At 39.1% G+C, this 25,104-nt stretch overlaps 1 protein-coding gene across 7 annotated transcripts in view; it reads right to left on the bottom strand.

The window, feature by feature from the left end:
• LOC147180601 (receptor-type tyrosine-protein phosphatase mu) overlaps nucleotides 1-25,104 on the bottom strand; it is a 212,088-nt gene that overhangs the window by 162,215 nt on the left and 24,769 nt on the right. For all 7 annotated transcript variants that reach the window (XM_086072904.1, XM_086072911.1, XM_086072893.1 and 4 more), the window contains exon 2: nucleotides 2,225-2,347. In XM_086072904.1, the coding sequence (XP_085929030.1) occupies nucleotides 2,225-2,347 (123 nt within the window). The remainder of the gene's footprint in view (nucleotides 1-2,224; nucleotides 2,348-25,104) is intronic.

The following is a 25,104-nucleotide window of genomic DNA, read 5'->3' as shown; positions in this document are numbered from 1 at the left end:
GATTAAAAAAAGCCATTCCGTGCAGACTTAAGAGGCATCGCCCTACGGATTGATCTTGCCCTTTTTGTCGGTTTCCACCACTGCATAATTAGCATGTTGCACTTTTTCCCCAGCACTCAACCTGTCACATCAAATTGTCACCTCCACCTCCCTCTCCTCCATTTTGACCACTCCGAAAGGGATGGTGAAATGCAGTGCGCCTGAATGCTGAAATTGTTTTACGCTCGGAAGGCGATTCGGGAGGCACAAAAAGCTATCTCACCTCCGATTGCCGCCTCGCTCTTAACCCGCACTTAGGAATCTCCGCGATAATGACCTCTCACAAGAGATTGTTATCCCGGCCCATGTCTGCGCCACGACAGGAGGGGTAATAGAAGGCATCGCCGCTAGAAACGTTTTTCAAAAAGAAAAAAATGCTCATAAATGTGCTAATCTGTCCGTCACTGAGCCTTGAGAATTTGTCACGTTTGACACAAAACATTTTTAGTAGGGAATTGATATTGTAAATCCTTTGCAGCTTTGCTAACAAATGCACAATTTAAGAGTTCCCATGTGTTTTCTTATAGCCATGAGTCACTTCTATGTGCAGGAAAAGGGGGATAGCAACCAAAAAAAAAAAAAGATTTTCACTCATGGAAACACTTCATACAGTATACTGCCACCACATCGCCAAATCCATTGAGCAATCAAGTATGTGTCATTTATCAGAATTCAACTTTTATTATGTATTTATAAATTCAATGCGGCTCTGCTTACCTTTTGGTTACCTTTTACATGATTGCAGCAGCGTTGCAAATCTGAGCTACAGTAAGTGTGTTTGTTGATGTAAAATTTGTGTGTTCAGCGCGTCTGCATAATAATGATTTTAGTAGTCACTTGAAAGTGGCTCTGGATCTTGGACCAGCTGCGCTGAACATGGGTGAAGCTAGTTGGTGTGGGGAGTGGTTATTATGTAAATCATCCCCAGTTTCTAATTAATAGAATAATTATACTAATAATAAAAAAAAACATTTTAGGAGAAAATTTTAAACTTGGTAAATTAACAAATTGCGAGAGCTAACTCTGTAAAACCTTATCACTTTTGTGACAAATTTGCAATCACAAAACCCACCTGCTTTGTATAAAATGCTTGTCTGATTGTGACAATTGCCTTTGCCGCACCAGGTTGGGAGATGCTTGTTAATTATCGTGCACCTATTAATAATCTTTTTATCAAATCACATCTACTTAAATTTAACGATCTGGTGGACTTTAAAACTGCCCCATTTATGTTTAAAATAAATAATAATATGCTCCCTTGCTGCGTTCAGAAGCTCTTCCAACACAGAGTCAGCAATTATGAGCTGAGAGGAACATCGATGTTTAAGAAAATAAAAGCCAGAACAAATGTGAAACTGAGATTTATGTCAGTGAAAGGAGTCAGCTTGTGGAATAATTTTGATTGTGAATTGATACCGTGTAACTCAATTAAGAATTTCAAATACATGTATAAATGCAAGATTATTAATAGTTACGTAATGGCAATGTAGTCTATAGTAATTGCAAAAATATGGAGATAAAATATATTTTTCTATACATGTATGCAATAATCACATATTTTTGTAAATATATGCATGCGTATATGTAGTACATTGTTGGACTTATGTGTAGATGCAGCATGTGAATGTATGAACTTGTGATAGGTCTGTTACCTTGATGTCGTATCATGTGAAAAGGGTAGACAGCATAAGCTTTGGCTTCAGTCTAAACATTTTGGTCTTTGTTCTTATATGTATATTTATTTTTTGTTTATTGATTGTTACGACCAAATAAACTCAACTAAAAAAAGCTCCACCACTCCCTATTCCATTTCAGTGCTCTTCATGTATAATACAATTGTGCTAATAATTTTCCATACCCCCAAGTTATTGTAAACCTATGAGCACAACTGTATGGTGAGAAAAAGGCTTAATGGCCATAACATCCAAGATACTGTGTTTTGATATTTTGCAGTTGACATGAGTAGAGATGTGTACATCTACAGTAACTTGTGCTCATAAATTGACATACCCTAAGGGTATGAAAATTTATGAGCACAACTGTTGAGGGGAAAAAAGATAAATATAATTGCCAATGTCCTATGTGACTTTTTTTTTGGTCACAAGACTATGAATAGGAACGTTTCCTGTTTATGACAGCGAATTTAGTAGCATTTAAGTTAATTTGGTAGCTTGGCCATCCCTACCTGAGGGCATCCATGGATCGGAGGAAGGCTTGTCCCTGGCGTTCACCTGCTCCCAGTCCAGGTCGTCGTCTCTGCCTTGGCTGTAGCCGCATGCTGCCAGCGGTTTCGCAAAGTTACAGTCGCCTGAGAAAAAAGAAAATCAATTTAAATATCGCAAGAGAAATAAACACATCTGTGAGAAATAATCCACACAATTCTTGGTCAGGCTCAATGTCCACCTCTCTCTGGTTGATCACCTTGCCGAATAGAAATATACACAACTGCAAGAAATAATCCACAGTGGGGAAAAAAACAATATGATCACGCAGTTAATTTGTCAAATAATTAATGTGAAGGTTCTTATGGTCAGTTATTCATAATCACCGCCTTTCACAATATAAATAACTTCAATGCCTAGAATGAATCCACAGAATCCAAAAAATAATCAACAGCTAGATTAGTCACAATGTTCTTGTGCAATCTAATCTAAATGTTGTATAATTTTATAGCCAACACCTTGCACAATAGAAATGTACACATCTATTGGAAATGCAGTAATCCAGAGAGTAAAAAAAAAAAAAAAATCCGCAACACAGTTGGTCATGCACAGGTTATTGTGCAATGTACATGTCACAATTAACAATACAATACCTTGCACATTTTAAATAAATGCAACTTTCTGTACCAAAAATAAACCACAGTCAAAAAATAGTCCATGGCACACTCAGTCACATGCATTTGCATAATCTTTGTGTCATATGATTAATGCTTATGATCCTCTCATCAGTTACTCATGAAGCCACTAGTTTGTACAATGGAAATAACTACAAAAAATAATCCACAGAGTCAAAAAATAGTCTACGATAGACATTCGGTCAAGCATGAGTATGTGATACGTGAGTATGTTGGCGTGCCCTATTCTTCTCGTCTAATTAATGTAATCACTCAAGAAAACTACTAGAAATAATTCACAAAAAATGTATCCACAGTATATGTCATGATTGAGAAATAAACACAACTACTAGAAATAAGATGAGAGAAAAAAAACTTTGTGGCAATGTACTTTGGCAATATAGGTGTCATATGAATTACTGTCAAATTTCATGACAATTTGCACAACTAAAATAATCCACAAACCGTGTTACCGTTGTCTGGAAGTGAGTCGACATTGATTCAGTTTTGTTGTTTTTAGCATTATTGCTATGACGAAAGAACCTTATTGTACTTGTGTGATTGATTGAGACAAACAGGCTTTTATTAAGGCCACAAGGAGTACTCGCGCAGTTTTTCCGTTCTGAAATGGGCTTTCAATACACCTAAAAATCAACCAAATAAAACGCGAATAAGACTGCATGAATCCATCCAACTTTCCTACTGTGTTCCTGTTCCACTGTTGCTGTGAGACAGCAGGCCAAAACAATATGTCATCTCTTCTGACATTCTGTAGTATAAAGGCTACAAGCTGATGGGCTTACTTTTTTTCCTGCTTTTTTTTTCTTCTCCATGTTTTCCAATTCATCTCAGCGGTGACATTTTCAGTACAACGTGCAAATGAGTGGCGATCACAGGATAATTAATATCCAACTGCATAGGGCAGCCGCTAATGATTTATTTGCAGACTTGTCTGCTTCCGGCCGGCGGTGGGGGGAGTAGATGTACGAAATGCCAAAGTATCAGAGGTAACATGTTGAGGAATGGTCCACAGGATTTTTTGTTTGTTTTTAATCATTAAAGCAAAGGATGTGACATGCAAACCAACTTTAGTTTGATGTTGGCAAACAAGGACGAGTTCTCAAAAGAAAAATATGAAACAAGCAGTAAACCAACAGTCATGTATATTAGTCAGAAAAACAAAGATGTCTGACAATGTTATTTAAGCAAAAGAGGAAAGAGAGAGAAAAAAATAACATGGGTATTAACAATAGCTACTGTTGGCAGAGAAAAAATTGACGAAATTCATGGTAAGTGATTTTTTAAAAGAATGCCATCTTTATTCATAGAGCACTTTAAAAAAACAACAACCATAGCTGCATATAAAGTGCTGCCCAATTTGTACCTGAAGTAAAAATCTAACATATAACAATGAAAAATATATAATTAACAAATGCAGAAGATGAAAATGGAAAAATCTGAAACAATGCGAAGTAATTTAAAATAAATGAATAGATAAATAAATGGCAAATACTGATGAGAAAAAAAATCTTCATGGACATCAACACCAGCGCAGGCGTTAGCAAACCCAGACTTCAAGGGCTGTTGTAGTCCTGCAGGTTTTAGAGTTTTCTTTCCTCCAACTCACTTGATTCTAATGATCAGGATCGTCATCAGGCTTTTGCAGAGCTTAATGATGAGCTGATCATATAAATCAGGTGTGCTGGAGAAGGGAAACATCTAAAACAGGTCCAGGTCTCGGGAGTTCTATCAAGCTTGTTTTCCATGTCTCCCTGCTCCAATATACCTGAATCAAATAATGAGGATCATTATCATGCTTCTGCGCCGATCATTTGATACAGGTGTGTTGGAGGAGGGATACATGGAAAATAGGCTCAGTAGGGGTTATCGAGGCCCGGATTTAGAGACTCCTGATCTAAAACCTACAGCACTCTGGCCCTTGAGAACCGGGATTGCCCACCCCTGTGCTACAGACACCACATATTCACTGATTATTATTTTTTTAATATATATATTTTGTTTATTTGGAGGATTTTCCCCATTTTCATGCGTTTTTTCATGGAAAAAGATAAAAATAGCTAAAGAGCGTTTTTTTTATTATTATTTAAATGTTGGGTTTGATTTACTTATTTATTCGTTTATTTATTTTAAGTATCGGGTATTGGCCTGATACCTGGTATCGGTACTCGCACATCCTACTTTTTGTTTTAAATTACATCAAAAGTGAATAGTTTGTAGAAAATTGCAAATACTACAGGAAAAAAAAATCACCTTTATTAATGCCACCTCCATTTTTGCTATGGAAACATTACAGAGATTCCAAGCGAATAATGTAGAATTGTCAGGTGACAAAAAATTACCATAGAGATTATTAAAACCTCCTCTGACAGGGTTACGGCAATTCATGAGAACTAATTGCAGATTGCAGTCAAAACAATCACCGTTGACATTATTAACACTTCCCCCAACTTCGCTACGGGCAAAACTGAGAACCAGAAAAAACCCTACAAACATCTCCTCTCACACAGCTGTGGAAACATTTGTAGAAATTCAAAGCAATCATTTCTAGAAATGGCAGACAAAAACAGACAAAATTCACCACAGACCTTATGAATACCTCCAACACCTTCACAACATTTCAGTTGACCAGCACAAAAAGAGAGCATGTATTTTTTACTGCGTATTTGAAATAAATACAAATATATGCATTGCCAAGATGCAAGTCGGAGGGCATTTCCATGATTCCTTGGCCGCGGCTTCACTGCCACTGGCTGGCTTCCATCAATATATGCACTCAATAGTTCCAAGATCCTTCGCCTCCCCTCCCCGAGTCACCCCAGGCCGCCCACCGTCCTCTCACAGCACGACCGCGTTCAAAAGAGGTGGCTTTCATCGGTTAAGGTTGATATTCAAAATCGATGGCGTCGGCCAGCGGCGAAATGACTCGGCGGGGGGACGAGGACAAGGAGATGGGGGAAAAGAAAAAAAGTCATCAAAAAGAATACGCACAAAGCGGTTAAGTTCGGGGGGTTGTTTTTAAACGACCTCCTCGTATTTAATAATGAATCAGAAAGATGTCGCCGGTTGCCTTCAAAGGACGTCATCAACACTTGTGTGCTATTAATGATTCACTGGGTGCACATACACAAGACATCCTCATCAGATTTGATCTCTTTATGAAATGAAAGAAGAATATAGTACTCCAGTCGTCTGGTATGGCAAATGTATTCATTCGCAGTAGTGGTCAGATGAGATAGGGAAGACATTCGTTATTGGTGGGAGGCCTTCATTTAGAAGTCAGAATATTCCCGAATAATGGATAACAATATTCCAAATTTTCTCGTACAGTGCTGCCTTGAGATAAGTTTATTTTGTTTGGTGACCACGCTTGTAAATCAAAACACGTGTATCTAAAATCATCTTTTACCATCTTAATGAATGTTGTTGAGTATTGCATTTCATAAAAACATATACAGCTAGCAATAGCATAGTGAAACAAAATATAAAGGGATGGGTGATTGGTCGTGACCTGTGTGTGCCCTGAGCAATTGTGATGTCATTTTCAGTCGACAGCAAGTAGTAAGATAGATGCCCTATGAGGTTGATAAAAACGAGTGGATTTTGCTGCTTAACTCTTTTTCCACAAACGCAATTTTAATCAGAATGCCGACTAGTTTGAACACATACAATTTACTATTACATAAAGTAACAGCTGACATGTACATCAGTTGCTAATGCTAAAAATGCTATCTTGGTTGACCGTCAACAGTGTTCAATGCGGTTAGCATTATCCAACATTTGCACCAGTCACACATTTTAACACTGGGAATATACCGCTAGACGCTTAAGCTCAGTTTGCGTTGTTTGACTGTTGACTGCCGACCGACTGCATGTGCCATGATTCTTAGATGCAAAAGCAGGAAGTAGTTCTAGTTCCGGTCATGCTACATAAGTCCGATGAGATGTGAATGCGAATGTGAATGCAAACGTGAATTTGGAAGTAAATAGGAAGGAATTTAACAGTTAAATTCCCTTCTAACGCGTTTATCGTATGAATCGCTATGACACCTGTGTGATTGATGAATGATGTTCTATGATCAGGAACTAGAAATTGGAAATTGGAAAAATAGATCATTTTCATTTTAATAAAATTTTAAAGAAAAATGCTATAATGGGATATATTGGTCTTTGTTTAAAATTATCTGTCACCGTTTTGTTTTTTTTTGAGGGAGAGAGGGGATGTTATGTAAGAAAAGAACTAGTGGTTTTGGTACTAGGTATCAGAATTGGTGACTACACAATATTCCTTGTTTATGAGGTCATCAAATATCATATTGGACGAAAGTACCAAGGTCATATTTGTACAAATGCCTTTTTAAAATATTAAACAAGATTTCCTCATATCGTGGCCAAGGATATTTATTTATTCAGATGGGGGAGGCAACTATTAGGAGAGGGGTGTCTGTTAGGGACTGGTGGCATTTTTTAGAAATAAATGTAATAATATTACCGTATTCTCATATAGTGGGCAGGGACATTCACTCAACTAGAGATGACAGCAGGCGTCTATTAGGAACAAGGGCTTTATTTAATTTTTTTTTTTTTTTTAACAATGCGGAGAAATATTTCCTCATAAAAAGGCAGAGGAGGGGCATTTATCTACTCAACCGCACACGATTCACATTTTAAATACAACAAAAAGATTGCCTTCACGCCTTGGTAGGTGCTACTGTTTTGGTTAGCAAATTATTTTAAATGGGCTTAGCAGCCATTAGCCATGAGAGCATGTTGGCCTATTTAATACTGAACAACAAGCAATACATCACTGGCAGTGCTTTCGATTGGTACCATTAAGGGTCAGTATCAAGAAAATTACCCGTACTCCTTATTGATCTGTCTTTCTCGATCTTGTCACCTGGAAATGACACCAGCTTTGCGGTGGCCTCAATCCATCAGTGAAAATGGGGTGTAGACGCCCCGCATGCAAATGAAGGCATCAATCAATGGCATCAGAATGCCACGTCTCCCAGCAGGTGGTTGATATTGTCGCCGTTGTGCGCCATCACAGCCACACACACACACACACACACACACAAAAAACGGACCTGCTAGATGTGCCACTAAACAATTCATACCCGAGCGACAACGCGCAACAGTCTTTATATTCTCAAAGCGAGTACATTTGAAAGAAATCTATCCATCTTTTTCCCTGGACGGAGCCAGAGGCCACAATCAATACGTCAACCCCTTCGCGCCGCCGCCAATTTCTCCTAAAGATTTTCACCCCCAAGTCAGACTTAAAAGGCCTTTTGTTCCAACACCTGTAACGTGAAAGTTTGGTGCTGTGCTGCGGCAAGCTACGCCTCGCACACGCTGTCTTCTAAATGCCGGTGAGTGACTGAAGGGGAGCTTTGTGGAGGACAAACATGAAAGACATTCCAATGATGGATTTTTTTTTAACACCTTTTGTGCGAATTTTGTACATGAGGTACTGAAAAAGACAGTGTAGCTTTATAGCTTAAAAACTGTTTCTTTATATTTCTTTCTTTTTTTTCTTTTTTTTTTAATCAATCCCAACTCACAGACAATACCTTCTTAATGCTCGGGAAAATTATGACCCATAAAAAGTCACCACAGACATCATTTATACATCCTCTAAAGTCACTATTGAAAGTTTTGAGATCAAACCAAAGTTATCGTGGGCATTTTTAAAACTCCTCCTCCCGAGTCAGGCTCGAAAAATGTGATGAGATTTTAAACTCGTACACAGGATGTTCGATACCACTTTTTTTCAGACCGATACTAGTGTGAGTACTCAACACCTGAGTAGTTACCCATACCAATACCACTAGTACATACAATTCCCCCAAAGACCGATATTAGTGGTGCAACGGATCACAAAAGTCACGGTTCGGATCGGATCATGGATCAGCAAAAAAAAAAAAAAAAAAAAAAAAGATATTGTACTTTCTCTTCATTTATTTTGTAAAGCGCTTTTCCATTAAATAAAAATAAAAATAAAAAATCTATTTAAAATGTCTTATATAGTCGTATATTATATAGTGGATTTAGGAGCACAACTTTAAGTGCAATATGAGGCATAAGCATTCTTATTTTTATATGGTCCTTGTAGCCTTGGTCCAGAATATTGAAAAATAATTAAAGTAAGCTGTCAAACTTACCAGCCGGCAGCTAGACACTTGTTGGTCATGCTAACAGGTATAGCCGCTAGCCTCTTACGTCGGAGACTTCTGGCGTATTGTAAAATAACAAGGTATTAATGGCGTAAAGTTGTATTCCTTTCATCTAAACAGTGAAGTTTGATATTTTGAGTTGAACGGCTTTCTTTTTTACTGGGAAAATGTGTTTTATAGAATAAATGAAGACAAAGTTCTATTGTAAGTAGCCTTAGTCCAAAATATTGGAAAATAATTAAAGTAAGCCAGGTACCAGTTGTCAAACTCATCTACAGCTACCAGCCAGGCACTCATTGGTAAAACAGCTAGCTGCTAGCCACTTACTTCGGAGACTTCTGCTGTATCATACAATGACGCCATAATTAATCAGCAGTTTCTTAGCGTCCTAAATTAGCGATTGAATACGAGTGGGATAGCATTGTATTGATGTTGGTCGCAACTAAAAGTCAATCAACTACCATAAAGAAACGTCTAAAAGGGAAGCCAAGCTAGCCATTACTTCACAACTGGGCGAACTTCAAAATAAAAGTGTACTAAGGCTATTTGCTTTGCCGTCAATGTATTACTGAATTTGGTCAACTTTACTTTGAAGTTAGGCTTAGCATGTTACAGCTTCATTGACATGTCTGAATGGACTGTGATTGTGCACTTTGTTTTGTTTTTGTCAACCAATCCGTGGATCGGGCCTGATGCTAACTGTGAAAAATCACCTAAGACATTTTGAAGACTTTTTCCAAAGCTAATAAGTTTAAGAAATGCCAGATGGCGATGAAAAAAAATTCATCATAGGACATTACCAATATTGCACGTTAGTGGTGTTTTAAAAAATCTATTTGGCAATATATCGCGATATTACAGCGCGCAATTCTCGATTCGATATGCGGTCGAATCGATGTTTAAACATCAATTATTTTATGGAAATATTCAACAAAACGTCTTACTTAGGGTTAGGCTTTACATTTTGAAGGAATAGAACAATTATTGGCTGGCTAGATATTTGGCATTTTGACGAATATCGGCATTAGCATTTATTACAAATTTGAATACCGATAAAGCTGGCATCTCACTGAACACGGAATGTTTGCGACCACATTGAACTTTGGGTTTTCGTCAGGGTTCCTAAAATGTTGCAAAGATGTTTACACAGTTTTTACTTGTCAGCAAAAAAAAATTTACACGACACGTTCAGGCAGTTTTTCACTGTCTGTGAACAATTTTGCAACCCTTTGAAACCTTTTATGAACTCTAATGAAAACTCAAAATTCACTTAATTTACTGTAAAATACTTTAGGGAGCTATTTACTTGTTAAATATTCAATTATCTAAAGACATGCTGATGACCCTGGAAGCTCCCTAATACTCATTGATAAAAAAAAAATAACGAAACTGTCAATTCTCTATATTAGAGGTGCAATGATTAATCAGCAACTAATTGATTATCAATCACAAAAAAATTATTATTGATAAATCGTTTACACATTTTTGAATTAAAAATTGTTCAACTTTGAAAAATTGTTCAAGATTTCGGCTCCTCAAAAGTAAATATTCTCCAAGACTACTAATTGTATTAGCCCTGAAAAAGACATATCTGTCTATCACTAACATTTTGTATAAAAACTGCGATAGTGGTGCAATATTGCAATCCTGATAAGAAAAAAGCAAAATATGGATGCTGGTTGGACAAAGGACAAAGCCACTGTCGAGGAGCTTCATTTCTTGTCATGCACAGCAGCCTGCAGTCCGCATTCAAATGGGTTGAATCCGATCTCTTTCCATTTGATATGCTAACTTTTTCTTTTCTTTTTTCTTTTTTTTTTTAAACCTCGATGAGCCATCACTCAATGCGGAACTCCAGGAAGAACTAATTAGCATCATATTTGCAATTACCGCCACAGGACGCCAAGAAGCATCACACTAAGTAAATAGAATTCGTCCAAACTCCATATTTGTCTTAATTGGTACGGAACAGAGATGAATTTGAAGCAGTTTCTTGACAGGTTCAGTGGTAGAGAACGCCTCGCCCTACTTGGGGGGGTGGGGCGGTTTTCCGTCAAAATGGGTGCATATCCGAGTAGAAGGCTGCCTGTCATTGTCAGCGTCCGTCGAAGGCTGCGTGTGATGTGTTGCGCGACTGTAAAGCACATTCATCAAGTTGATCGCTGCCATTTTGACGTGCACAACATAAAGCTGAAGGGCTTTCTTCACAGTAATGAATTTCCACAGCATACTTTTGAAAGAGGCCTCAAAACATCCCAGATCGCTTTGTTTTGCAAACCGCCGCCGACGAGCAGGCCGCTGAGCTCGGCAGATTACCCGTGGAAACGTTGACTGCCGACTTCTTTATTTCCCGGAGAATCGATGCGGCGAACAGCGAGACGTGATTGATAATGATATTGAGATTGATTGTCTAAATCCCCTCCCGCAGTTCAAAGTCCCCAAACAGATAATATATATACATGCAATTCAGTGCAGAGATGGCTCTTGGCAGGAGCTGCCGATAGATAAGTGAAATAGGGCCGGAGTGAAAAGGCCTATCAGTCCCTAAGGAGCTTAAGCCGCAGGATTCCGCAGCTCTACGCTGGCCGCGGTAGAAGGAGATAGTCGACATTGGTTTTAAATTACCCGAGATTGCCTCTCGCTCTCGGTCTTCGGGGGCCGCCGGCAGCAGACGAGATGTTTGTTAAAACAAGTGTCGACTTGGAGGTGGATCGGGCCGACCAGCGGACCCGAATGCTTTCCTTGGCAGGTTGGACGGGTTGGAAGGCCGCTAATTGGCAGGGTCTTGAAGGAGGTCTTGCGGCAATGATATTTACTAGTAAGATCGAAGCAGTGCTGATCACCATATTTTTTCTCCCCAGAGGCAAAAAAAGGACTTAAAATTGATACTCGCAGCCTCTTCCAATATTGTTAAAAATCTAATCGGATATTAATTAGATATATAGTGAACATCCACCGAAAAAATTGCAGACCCGCCTGCAATACACGAAAATCCACGTAAAAAATATATTTTAATAGTTTTATCTCTGCCACACACTTTATACATCAAAACTTATATTCACTTAACTTATTATGTAGAGTGTGAGTGGGGGTAAGCTATAGCTAACAGTAGCACCAACATGAGTGTGTTCATTGCGGGGGGTTTCTCCTGGCTGAAAAGTGCATCGAAGACGGTGGCTCTCCTTTTCCACATGCCAGCTCATTACAGTAAATATACCATAAAAAACTTTTTTTTTTAACTAGTGGTATAAGTAGAAGATTTCCAAATCATCTGAACATCAACAATAAACTGCCATACAGTATTGTAACTCTGTATAATGGTGCCTTGAGATATAAGCTTAATTTGTTCCATTATGCTCGTAACAAAAAAAACTCTACTCTTAATAACTAAGTAAGGTATAAAAAAAAAAATCTGTTTTCACTGAGAAACTTATTAGTATTGTGATAGTCTGTCTACATGTGTTGCTCCACACAGTTACAACGCCTTTATCGATGCTAATCGTTAGCCGATCTAAGGCATTATCCATTATATGATAGCAATAAAGTGGCAGTATGTATTATTTAGTGCCATCTAGTGGTGAACTAATATAATGGAACGATTTTGAAGCACGCGCTCTACCACCAGTTGCTACCAATTATTATTTGAAGTGAGCGAGCGAGCAAGAACTAGCCGGAGTGGCGAACAAGAGCAGCTAGCGGGAGAAGCTAGCAATAGCAAAGCAGAGGGAAACAAGACTTTATTGATCCCTAAAAGGGCTATTTCCCCAGCCAAAGGAGCACCCCGAGTTTCTTAAATGGAAAAAAAAAAGAAAAACATAAGAAGAGACTTGCCTTCATAGTAAATATGCACTCGAGTACGCTCTTAGGAAGACCGTATTCTGCATTTTTGACATTGAGAAACGACTTTTTAGTTTTCAAAGAACCCAAAATTTTGGAACGTGAGAGAAGGCAGAGGAACCGAAGAAAGCAAACCCCAAATCTCGTAATTGTGAGGTAGACGTGCTAACCATTACCTCACCATGCTAAATCAATATACAGTGCCAATTAAATTCTGGAAGTAACTTGCTCAACGCTGCCAATTTGTCACAGTGGTTAAAAGAATCGTAGCCGTGATGATCTCAGGAAGTGTATTGGACATATTGGTAAAAACCCGTCAAGCCAATCATGCGAGAATGTCCCGCTGTCCACTGAAAGCAGACATGGAGATGGTTTACACCAAAATTAGCCTCCGGCATCGATTCCCAACAGCGCTAAGCTCAATACTCGGAGGCTGCGAGTAACCGAAACGTCCTCCACTTTTACATTTGATCCAGGTGCAGCCTGGCATCAATCAATGCTGAGAAGAAGAAAGAGGAGGAGAGAAAGAAACTGGTTTCTGGTGAATAATAGATCCCGGACTGGGAGATCTCAAGAAGACGGAAGAAGAAAGAGCTCTGTGCTAAATCACCCACCCCCACCCCTCGCCCGACTCACTCCGATAGACAACAACATCCAGACCCGAAAGTCAATGACCCTTCAGTGTAAGGCAACTCAATCCTCCCAAGCTCCACTAAATCAACACTTCTTTGAATTCCGCTTTTGCGGCGCTACAAACGGCGGGTGAAATGCTAATGTTGCTATCGGTAGCTTTACCCTCTTTGTCCCCCTCCTTTCCCCTTTTCTTTTATTCCCCCTGTGTTGTTCCCAGTGTCTAATTTGTCAGACAAGATTGTAACAATAGCGGAAATTAGTCCGGAGGGAGGAGTTCACGCAAAAAGGAAGGAATTACCACGTTTGATCATGGAATAAACATGATGATTCTTTTGTTTTGTGGAACAATCACTTATAGTTATGTAGCTAGAGGGGAAAGATTCAAGGTTGAAAGTCAAAGAAGTAGAAACGGCGAGGCTAATTAGAAAACGACAACAATTCCTCTTGAGGGGGAGAATCTGGGTTATCGTATGATCATCTGGAAATAGCAGAAATACCAACAATCTGCATTTATGTCCTCGGTTATTGTCTTTAATTGACTTTACAACCAAAGTTGCCCCTCAATAGCTTGTAAACAACCTTGTATTTATTATTTATTCATGTGTTAATGTTACGCCACTGGTGATAGTTAATTTTACTGGTTTAAATGCATTACATACCTACATACGGTATTTCTAACCTGCACGTTTTCAAATATATGCTATGCAATAGTATAGTATTTCATTTAAAAGTTCAACCACTAACGTCCATTAACATTAACTTCAACTGCAATGCTGCTGACTATTCTTGCTGATTTTTGTTCACAGTTACATCTGCATGTATATTATATTATCCTGTTTTATATTCAGACACTTTATTGATACATGGTGATTTTTCTTTATACATACAATTCTGCTGGCGATCCTTGCTGCTTTTGTTCAGAACACATCAGTAGGGGTGCACCAACTGATCGGCCAAGATCGAGATCGACCCCGATTTCCTTCATTTTAGGGAATCAATGATCGGCCGAGTCCTTAAATAAAACCCATTTTGTCCGCCGATCTCATCTCCCTCCTCAGATGTCTGAAAAAGTCAGCCACTGTCCTCTTCTGATGAGATGATTAATAGGCCTGTCCTTTTTATTTGAGAGAACTACTTCATGTGCATTTACAACAAGCCATTTGTACTGTTTCACAGGTTTTGTTCAATGTTTAAAAAAAAAAAAAAAACTAGAATGGAACATTAAAGGCGTATGCTGCTTGTTATGGGAAGAAAAAAAAACAGGATCAGCAGGTCAGACTTTTTCGAGATTGGGCATCAATGATCGACCAGAAAATTGATCTGTGTACCCCTAGGCGATAATTTCCTAAAAGTTAGCCGGGTAGATCGCAAAATATGAGGATCTACCCTCAAATATAATACAAGCACATGCATCTGAATAGGCACTCGCTAACGGTAGCTGACGATCAGCCTTAAACCCTCAAGTCAGTTGTTAATGAATTTACCAAATGCCCTCATGTAACAGTGAAAAGACACTGTAGTGATTGTTCAATAACCTCTTTTTTGTAAAATAAATGTTAATGTTAGCATTAATGATAACGTTAGCATAGGTCATTGTTATGCCAGCATTTCTCTCACCAGCTAGCTTTCATCTAGCATACCCGATGAGCTAAAGTCATTACTTTTTGTATCACTTCACTGCCAATAGCATTGCTGATGTTTGTTTTTGATTTTTGACCAATTATAGAATATTTATTGATAAATAAATAAAAAAATATGTTTTTTTGCTGCAGACAATGCTGTTTTCGATTTTGTAATGGATGTGCTGTCATTTTGTCAAATCAAAATTTACCCTAGTGCAGTACAAACGGGGTTTTTTTCAATTCCATTTTCATGTCTATTCTATTCTAATTGATCGAGAGAGCCAACATGCAGAGACAGGTGCAAGGGGTGAAAGGGCAGCAAATGACAGATGCAGCTGAAGAGATTTCAAATCTGGCGAGAGCGCGCTCTCAAAAAGCGCCGTCTTAGGGTGCTCACCTGCCCACTTCAAACATGTCAGGAGCGCTTTGTTTCTTGCGCTAAAGTGCCATAAATCATCTGGAGGCTTCATCTTGGCGGGTTCAACGTTGAAAGCGGGTTCAACGTTGAAAGCGGGTTTAACGTTGAAAGCCTTTCAAATGGACTCACTATGCTCAACTCTTGACAACAGCTTCAATCGGGTCCATATATCTATCTACCTGTTCCCTGACAAAATAGCATAGCGCAATTAAGACCTCTCAGACAGTGAAGTGGCATGAATAAATCACACCAAAGAATAGAATTCCCCGAGTCGCATTAATAGTATTAATTTTTAAATCCAATTATTGTTCAACGAATGCTGACCTATTTTCTCATTTAAGCATCCTATCAAATCCTCGCACATCACAGAGTGGCTGGATTTACAATGTGGTTTAAAAAGTGCCAACAGAATCAGCAAATTACTTTTATTTTCAGGTGACCCAAAGTACATTTACATTTACGCAACACCTTAAAAACTTTGCAAATCATGTTAGAGTGAACTAAACGGTAATCGTCGTCTCCAGATAACAAACTCATCTTGATTACTTGCAACAAAAAATCTTGTTTGCAACTTGCAAAAGTGCACGTTACTATTTATGCTTCAGTTGGTGCTGCTGTTTTGGCTAGCAACAGAGTTCTTTTTTTAACATTTGTGCACAATATTTTGGAGCAACCATACCAATCGCCCTTACCGCATAACCTGTGATTAGTTATATGCTTGCATGGGGAAATATGCTTTTTAATGCGTAAAAATACTTCCCATTTTACAAGATGCAGTAAGTGCTGCCTTTTTGGTTAGCAGAGAGATTTTAAATTTTTAACCTGGATATACACAACATTGCGGAGTGAGTCTTCTTGGATGCAAATCATCATCTCTAAGAATCCACACTGAGATGCTTCATTAAGTGCTGCTGTTTTGATTAGCAACAGAGTTCAAGTTTTACATATGGGCGTGAACAATATTGCAGAGCAACCACGTCAGAGTTTACAAGCACGCTAAAAGTCATCGCTGCAGAACATAAAATTATGTTTAATGCTCACACAGGGAAATGGTTCATGAAATATGTCAATAGGTGCCACTGTTTTGGTTAGTAACAGAGATTAGATTTCAAATGCATGTGAACAACAATGCGGAGAGGCTCCTTGTGAGTGTCTACTGGGATGCCAATTGTCTCAACGTAATGTAAGTGTTTTCGTGCTCCACACTTGAGTTTACATGCTGCTATGTTGGTTAGCAACTGAGTTCAAATAAGCTCAGCTTTTAATGTCCCTGTGTGTACTGAGGTGATAACAATTGCTACACATTTTTCTCCCTATGAAAAATAGAGGGAGGCGGTTATTTGTCTTAAATGGACGGCAACTAATTAGTGGTACTCTTGTGTATTAATTAGGTCTTAAAGATGTAACAATTACACCCCATAAATGTATTGATTGATCATGATAACAATCAAAATTGTCAAAAATAAATTCCTGCTACCCTGCAACACTTCAAAACTTTTAAATCCAAATTGATCCGTAGTGCTTGTGGGCAACCTTGCGTCTGTCAAATCTAATCCTTCATATCTGTGGAAAAAACGCGGCTGCAAAGGTCACGCCGCTCATAATAATAATCATACATTTGAAGAAATGTGTCTCTTCCGGTCAGGCGTCACGCCGAGATCTCCTGCTTGACCGTCTTAGAGGCCGGTAGAGCTTCTATCAGTTTGGCCGGAGGCGGCGAATCAATCACGGAATGAAGGAGAGCTGCCAAAGTGCTCTTTCACACTCCCAAAGTGAGCCGCTGTCATATATCGGAACATCGAGGACATGAATGACGTTGATACAAAACCCATGTAAACACATCAAATTATTCAATCAAGCATTGGAATGATGCATGTTGTACCTCAGGATTGGACCAAATTTAATTTTACTATGAGGGGAAACGATTATTAAAAAATATTGGTATCAGCGATAATGTCCTCGGATTTACTTGATATCTGATCACAAAAACACTTGTGGTGAAAATTCACAACGTCACATATATCCTTTGACTATTAAAGGGAAACAGTATTAAGTCAAGTCTGTATTGGTATCAGTGAAACTGTCCTTGTATTTACTTGAACTCAATCAATCTAACTGAGCTTTCACAAATAAAGTGTGAAAATTCCTTTAGGTTCTCTTACTCACACACACGCAAAGTACATATCATTAACCTTGAGTTCCTTCATTGCTGACATGCACAAACACAAATGCTTTGGGGCAGTCGGACCCATGGCTAATTACTGGCTGGGACCACGACAGAGCCGCTTAGACGCGCATGTGACGGAACAAACAGCGACGACTCGTGACAGCAGCCGAGCCAAAAGAGACGACATGATATCGGCGCTATTCACCGCTCCCGACACAATCACGTCATCTCCGTAACATGGAAGGAGACACGAGACAAGTCGGCAATTTTAATGGTAGCTCAGATGAAAAAAAAAAGAAAAGAAACAACGTGACAGCAAAAATAGGATCTTTTATTTATTTATTTTTACAAGACGGTTTTAAACGCTACACTCGAGGAATCCATGGCAATTTGTCAGGTTGACAGGAGTGTTGCAACACTTGCATGAGGCCTGGCTGTGGGCCACCAAACCGTTGAAGGCTTCTTCTTTTTTTTTCTCTTCTTCTTCTTTTTTTTTTGAGTTGAGTTAAGCCATTTAACATGAGCGTTTTGACACCTGGCAATTTTACAAAGCAGTGACCTTGTAAAAATGAGATTTTTCTAGGATTTCCAAAGAAAAAAACAACTGCGTCCGCAAAGTATTCGATTCTACATTTTGTTATGTTACAGCCTCATTCCAAAATTTAGGGCTGGGGAAAAAAGTCAACTAAGTTGGATGAGTCGACTTTAAAAATAGGTCGACTAAAATTGTTTGTTGTTGTGTTGCAGACAGTTGACCGACTCACACAGCTGTACCTATAGATATCTATAAAGACTAGATGTCTTACGGCGCAGAATCCAACGTCTGCACGGGGCCATCTTGTCACAGGCAAGCAGTCTGGTCTGTTGCATTGACTGAGCGAAGGTGAGTGATCTGAACAAACGTAAACTCTGTTATATCGCTTCCAACTTGACGGATATACACACAGTTTGCTTTCTCACAAACTGTAATAAAGTAGTAACAATTCTGGATGGATATTTATTAACTACATGGATTACTAATTATTAACAAGTATGTAGTATAATAATTATGCTTATAAACTAAACTGCTCGATAATCAGTGGATTCTTGGTAAACCACTATTTTGAGTTATTTAAAAGAACATGTACGTTCAAAACATATAGTAATGAATGAGAGAGGCGGAGCGAGGTGACTGTGGCAAAATGGCCGCCCCGTGCGGATGTTCGATTGCATTGGCCAGCAGCGTGGACGATATATCTAAATCTGTATAGATATCTATGGCTGTACCAGCGAGTGAGTCTGGACACAGTGGCTCAAGCGCATTTCTGAGGCACTGCAAACCTAACCAAACAGACAGTGGAAAGAACCAATCAGCGAAGAGCGGAAGTTACGTCTTTTTTGGCACTTCCTACTTAATATTCACCTCTTTTAAAACAGAATTTAATGCTGAAGGAAACAAACTATCGTCTCTCCCATGTTCCATTTTGAATGGATTTCCGCCGCCAAAGAGTGACATTGCTCGCAAAGAATACGTCACAGCAAATAAACAAAATTTATTGCAAGGTTCATTTTGAACCGGGCCAAACAGCGGACTGATTTTAAGTGTACCCATTTGCACACTCTTATTTTTAGTGAATTACCTCAGATGATTTTGGTGTGCTAATAGGCCAACAATAGTGCTGAAAGGAGGACCTCCTGAATTTATAACATTTTCCTCTATGATTCATTCCCTTTTTTTACACTCTGAACTAGACCTTAATGATGTGACCTGAAGTGAGAGGAGGACAATGGACGTCTGCCATCTTCCCTTATCTCTTCCTCTGCACAACTGCTCTGCCTCATTGCAGCTGAGCAACTCGGCCTTTTCGGATGAGACATCCTCAGTATTGCCTTCCAAATCAAAGCTTCACAAAAGGAAAGAAGAATAGGAGACAGCAGAGAGTTATCTTCACCAATCTCTGGTGGGTATTTTTCTCCTCTTTATCCACCTGTCAACTGATTGTCTGGATTTTCACAGCCTTCCTTGCCCGTCTTTAATTGAATTAGCCAGAGATCTCTTCTTTGACCTTGACAACCTAAAGTTTCTTCTTCTACTTCTGACGTGATGGAGGTAAAACAGCAGACCCAAAATGTTTCTGTTTACGTTCTTTACCTCTGGTCACATGTTAGTCGGCATCCAATTTTCTCGGTAGGGAGAGTCGCTTTCAACGACATGCGCCGCGAATCGGAGCGACGTGTCGCGTCGTTCCGCTGACAAGTGACGACCGGCGATGCATCCGGGCCGGCTGCCAGCACGCCGGGGTAGGAAGAGCCGGGGGCGAGGTGGAGGAGGAAGACGGGAAGGAGGGGGGAGTCTTCAAGGAGACAGAGGTTTAGCAGTGACTGACTGCCTCCGTCAACAAAGTCTCCTACGTGTCATGTGCAAAGATGTGACAGTCGAGCGGCATTGATTTGCGGCCTAATGCGTGTGACGGGCCGCGGTCATGTGAATCATCCGACAGTGGTGTCATATCATACCATCTATGATATGATACCAAAAAATGCCATGTCGCAAAAATGTACAGCCAAGCTAAACTAAGCTCCTCGCAGCTGGTGGTATGCACCTCAAAAGTCAATGAATAACGCTCAAATAACCACCGCTGCTACCTAGTCTCACTGACAGTAGAGCCGTATCATAACATCGGTGATGTTATAATCACGCGTCACAAAAACACACTACAATGTACCTTACTGCACACCTGGGCAAGGTTTATCGGTAATATGTGTACATATGTTATTTTATTATGACTGTATAAACCTTTTTCTGTTTTGTTTTTTTTATATCACTTTTTATTTTCAAACTACAACACGATTATACCAGGGCTACATAGCTTATTAAAACAATACAATTTAATGTTTCATAAAAAAAATTATTAATTTCAAATTTTTACAAAATGGAGTTGGCATGTCCGAGTCGAAAAATGAATTGTCCACCTCTGACTTGCAGTATGAAACCTTGTGTTCAGCTAGCTGCTAGCTTAGCACACTTCTCTCAGGCAGCGATCCAGTGCCCAATCTTTTTCGCACCACGGACCACTTTCACGTCAGGACATATTTTGACGGACCGTCAGAGCAGCGATGCAGAGATAAGCGTCTCACCATTGTCTCTCCTATGACTCATTCGACCACCGTCTCACGTCGAATGTAGTCATTAGTGGAGCAAGGCCTAGCTAGTCAAGCCAGCTGGCACAACAACGGTTGCTCATTGGCTACGCAACAAGCTGCGGGCGTCAACTTCAAATTAAAAGCGCAAAAAAAGTAAGACTGTAGCTAGCTAATTTTTATTTTGAAGTTGGCTCTCGGAAGGAGTCGGTGTGGCAGCTGACTTAACTGTGAATTGAGGCTACATAGCCTGACTGCAGTCAAGTTAACTGACTGAGCTACATTATTCTAGTGTGCAAAAGTGCGGTGAAAGACTTGAAATGAAGCACAAAATTCAAAATACGCAAAATACTTAATTTGCAGGGCTCTTGCATACCGGTGCACCGCTTATTTGCACCCCTTTCTAGAATAAAAGAGTCACTGAAATGTTCCTTAGGTGGGTGATTTGACTTAAGTCGACAATTTCAGGATTTGGTACTTAGTGAAAAATTTATGAACGTCTCGACTTCACTTGGAAGATATATTCACAGTTAAAATCTGAATTTTTAACATGCCAGCAGTTATTTGTTTTGTTTTTTTTAAATGTTTTTTTGTTTATGTTGCATCACTGCAACATATGTTGGGACTAAGCAAAATTGTATGACTTGACATGACTCACAACTTGCTTAATGTAGCAGCTTGACTTAAGTGGGTACTCAACTCGATTTGCTTAAAATTTGCAACAATATCATTTGACTTAAAAAGTTAAGCTACCTGAGACTGATGACTTGCACACATTTAACATACTCCCACGTTTGTTCCTCAGTGTCTCTCAAAATGGTAGTCATCTGAAAGTAGTGCCCTATTACACTGTGCATAATAATGCTATCAATTTGGAGACAATACAAAGTTGCATTATCGCAAAAATTACCATATGCAGCACCTATCTAAAAAAGGAACGCCACCATCTTAAAAAGCGGTTTATATTTAAATAAACATGACTAGGATCTAGTGGCGGGTGGATGAATCTGCATATTGACAATATTTATACCAATGTTGATAGTGCTAGGTAACAGTGGTAGAGGTCATTTCAATTTCACTTTGGTACTGTTTATCATAACATTATAAAGATGCCAAAACACAGTAGATTTAGCCAAAGTGAAGATCCTCACAGCCTAAAATATTAACCAATAACTCATAAATAAACCAAGAGCACCAACATGATTTGACTCATCTGAATCATCCAAAAGTAGTGCCTTATTAAATCGTCCATGATAATAACAACACAAAAGGCAAGATATCACAAAAATGCAGAATTGCTGACAAAGGGAAGCTGATGTTATACACTCAAAAGTCAACAAATGGGTTGTAAAAATAAACATAATTAAACTTATTGAGACACAATTTTAAAATAAATTGCTATTTGGACAGAAACATTTTTGTAAACATGAAATAGCGGGCAGATCGAAATACCAAATTGAAACATATTTCAACACATTTTATAAACACATTATCAAACACACACAAAAATTACTTTTAATTTACCGGGGGATTTAACAATACAACAGGACGCCGATAATCATAATTGCTTTTTTGTTTTTTTATTAAACTGGGATCATTTCAGATTTTTCTATTTGAACCTACTGATTTTACTCCTCGTATTTCGTAGGTTATGGTCCCCCACCCCATTCAATTTGAGACCAACTCTCTGGCCTGAAGGTCATACAGGTAACTGAAACTTGACTTTGCTTTGCTAGGACGAAAGCAAAACACACAGCGGCCATAAATAAACACTAATTGGTAGCTAATTTTCTTAGCTTTTGCCTTGCTTGATTCGCCGCCTTTGGGCTCGGCAATGAATTATTCATGGCCGTGGCAAAACCGCTTCATGTAGACCCCTACAAGGCACCGCGCATTCATTACGGTATCACGTTGCGCGAATCCAGGCACTGACGGCTGGTATTAGAATAATATGCATATTGGATCCTCTCCCTTTCTTTTCCCGGAGCATTTGGCAGGCCGCAATAGCGCTTCCGCTGGCAGCCACTGAGAGGGATGTGGCGGCCCTCGTGGCTGACAAAACCCCCTTGTTTTGAGGGAGGCTTGAGAAAGAGGGGAGAGGGGATTAAGTTGGTGGTGGTCACGCCGGCGGGAGGTGCACGTGGAGTCGTGCGTTGCTAATTTCTGGAGGTCCCTCTAGGCACCGGATGCTTGTCTGGGTGAGAGAGTGGCTGGTTATTGCTGGAGAACCAGGAAGTGGTTCACCCCTTTGACAGTGACGTAAAAGCCTGGCATGTTGCTGGTCTGAGTTAAAGTCAACGGCATGAAATAGGGGAATTGAAGTCAACCCATGAATTGAAATTCTTTGTGAAAGATAGTCCAGGAGAATGTACAAGAAGGACAATCCGGCTCCTGAGATAATAAATGAGCCACTTTTGCTATTTTTTTTTTACATACACATATTACTGTTATTACTGACAGCGCCAACGCGTTGGGCTAAATGTCACTTGATAGTAGAGTGACGCCGTTACAGTAAATGGCAGGAGACATCTTATCCCCGGAGACCCCTAATGCCGTATCCTCAGGCTGTGTCGGCATTAGCACGACGACAATATTCCGGCCAACTAAGGTGGAAATGATGTCACATGTACAGTACTGTATCACACAGAAGTGAGTACACCTCTCACATGTTTGTGAATTTTATTTTTTTCCTGGTGCAAAACTGTAGAAATGACTACAATGTAAAATAGTCGGTGTACAATTTGTATGACAGACTAAATGTATTATCTGAAAGATCCACTTCCTTGCTAAAGAAGCTGAAGGTACTATCTGGACATTTTCACTTGGGGATGTACTCACATTTGTTGCCATCAGTATACATTAATGGCTGTTTGCTGAGCTATTGGCTTACTACTGTACATTTTAGCAAAGTGTCAAATCTTCAATGTTGTCCCATGAAAAGATATAAAAGATAGATAAAGTGAGCAATGTGCTCACTTCTGCAAGAGCTAAGACCCTTGACAAACTTTAAAAACAAGAAATCATCAAATCAACATTTATTACATCTTTAAACGAGGTATAATAAACGCTACCAACTAAATACAAATGATTGAGACCATTTGAAACCCTACACCTTGAAACCTTATGTTAAACTACTATTCCTCCTAGAAACCCTAACCCGGACCTGGAAAACTTTTCTTAAACTCTGAACCAGGAATTAAACGTTAGTTTGAAACCTTAACCTTGGTTTGAACTTCTCTAAATCCCTGGATTAGCACCACCATCAAGGTTTTAAACCCTACTTTAAAACACAGCACATCACCAGAACTCGTCACTTCATCACCGCAAGCACGACACCACAAAATAGATAGCTGTAATAAAAAGAGAAAAAAAATTAAGAGAATAAATAATGTACTGATTCCTAATAAGAGATAAAGTAATTCACAATTAGTAAAACATAACTCTAAAACATTGTCTGTTATATATTAAAGTGTTGATTTCATCACATTTATTGATCAAATTTCTTGGGCCATTTGTATTTTTACCGGTGTCCAGACACCCTTTACAAAACACAATAAAATGAATTTTAAAAACTAAATACACAAATTAAATAAAACAAAAATGTCTAGTGGCCATAAGAGTCACATTCAAAATATGTGCTTGTACAAGTTTTTTTTTTTTTTCAAGGCAAGTGTAAATAATTAAAACTCAATACAACAGCGTGCGTGCCTTAGATAGCCAGTTTCCACACAAACTGTAGTGTCTCCGTCTGAACACTTGGTGGAAAACTGGGTCGCACCCACATAATGACCTACTTTATAAACCGCCGAAGAAGAGAGACGCAAAGGGATAGCGTCGTGCTAACTTGGAATCAAAGTTGTATTTGTCTTTATTCATTTCATTAACAAGACTAATTGCTGAGAATGCTGCCTGATTATCAAACTCAATGTCCGTTACAGGCACAGACGACCACCACCCGATTTAAAACTATTTGCGGCAATCAAAGGGTTTTATTTGCCGTGATCCGAATGCAACAAGCTAGATGCTAACCGCCACGAACTACCCGCCCGCCCCAACTACAATGAATACAATACAAACGCCTCAAAAGCACACCTTTGCTTTTGGTGTGGTTTTGAGTGATTGTTAAACGTTTGAAAATTTCTAGAATTTTCTACTCGAGTCGGTTCTTCAAGTATTTTTAGGCAAGAATGTAATATTATGGCTGTGTTCACACTGTAATTCAATTCCGATTTTTTCCA

Source organism: Leptonotus elevatus, chromosome 1 (assembly GCF_054856555.1).
Source record: "Leptonotus elevatus isolate MCC_2025b chromosome 1, RoL_Lele_1.0, whole genome shotgun sequence".
In the NCBI taxonomy this organism is placed as follows: domain Eukaryota; kingdom Metazoa; phylum Chordata; class Actinopteri; order Syngnathiformes; family Syngnathidae; genus Leptonotus; species Leptonotus elevatus.
The sequence above is the reverse complement of the archived record's forward strand: the minus strand, read 5'-3'. Positions and strand labels throughout refer to the sequence as shown.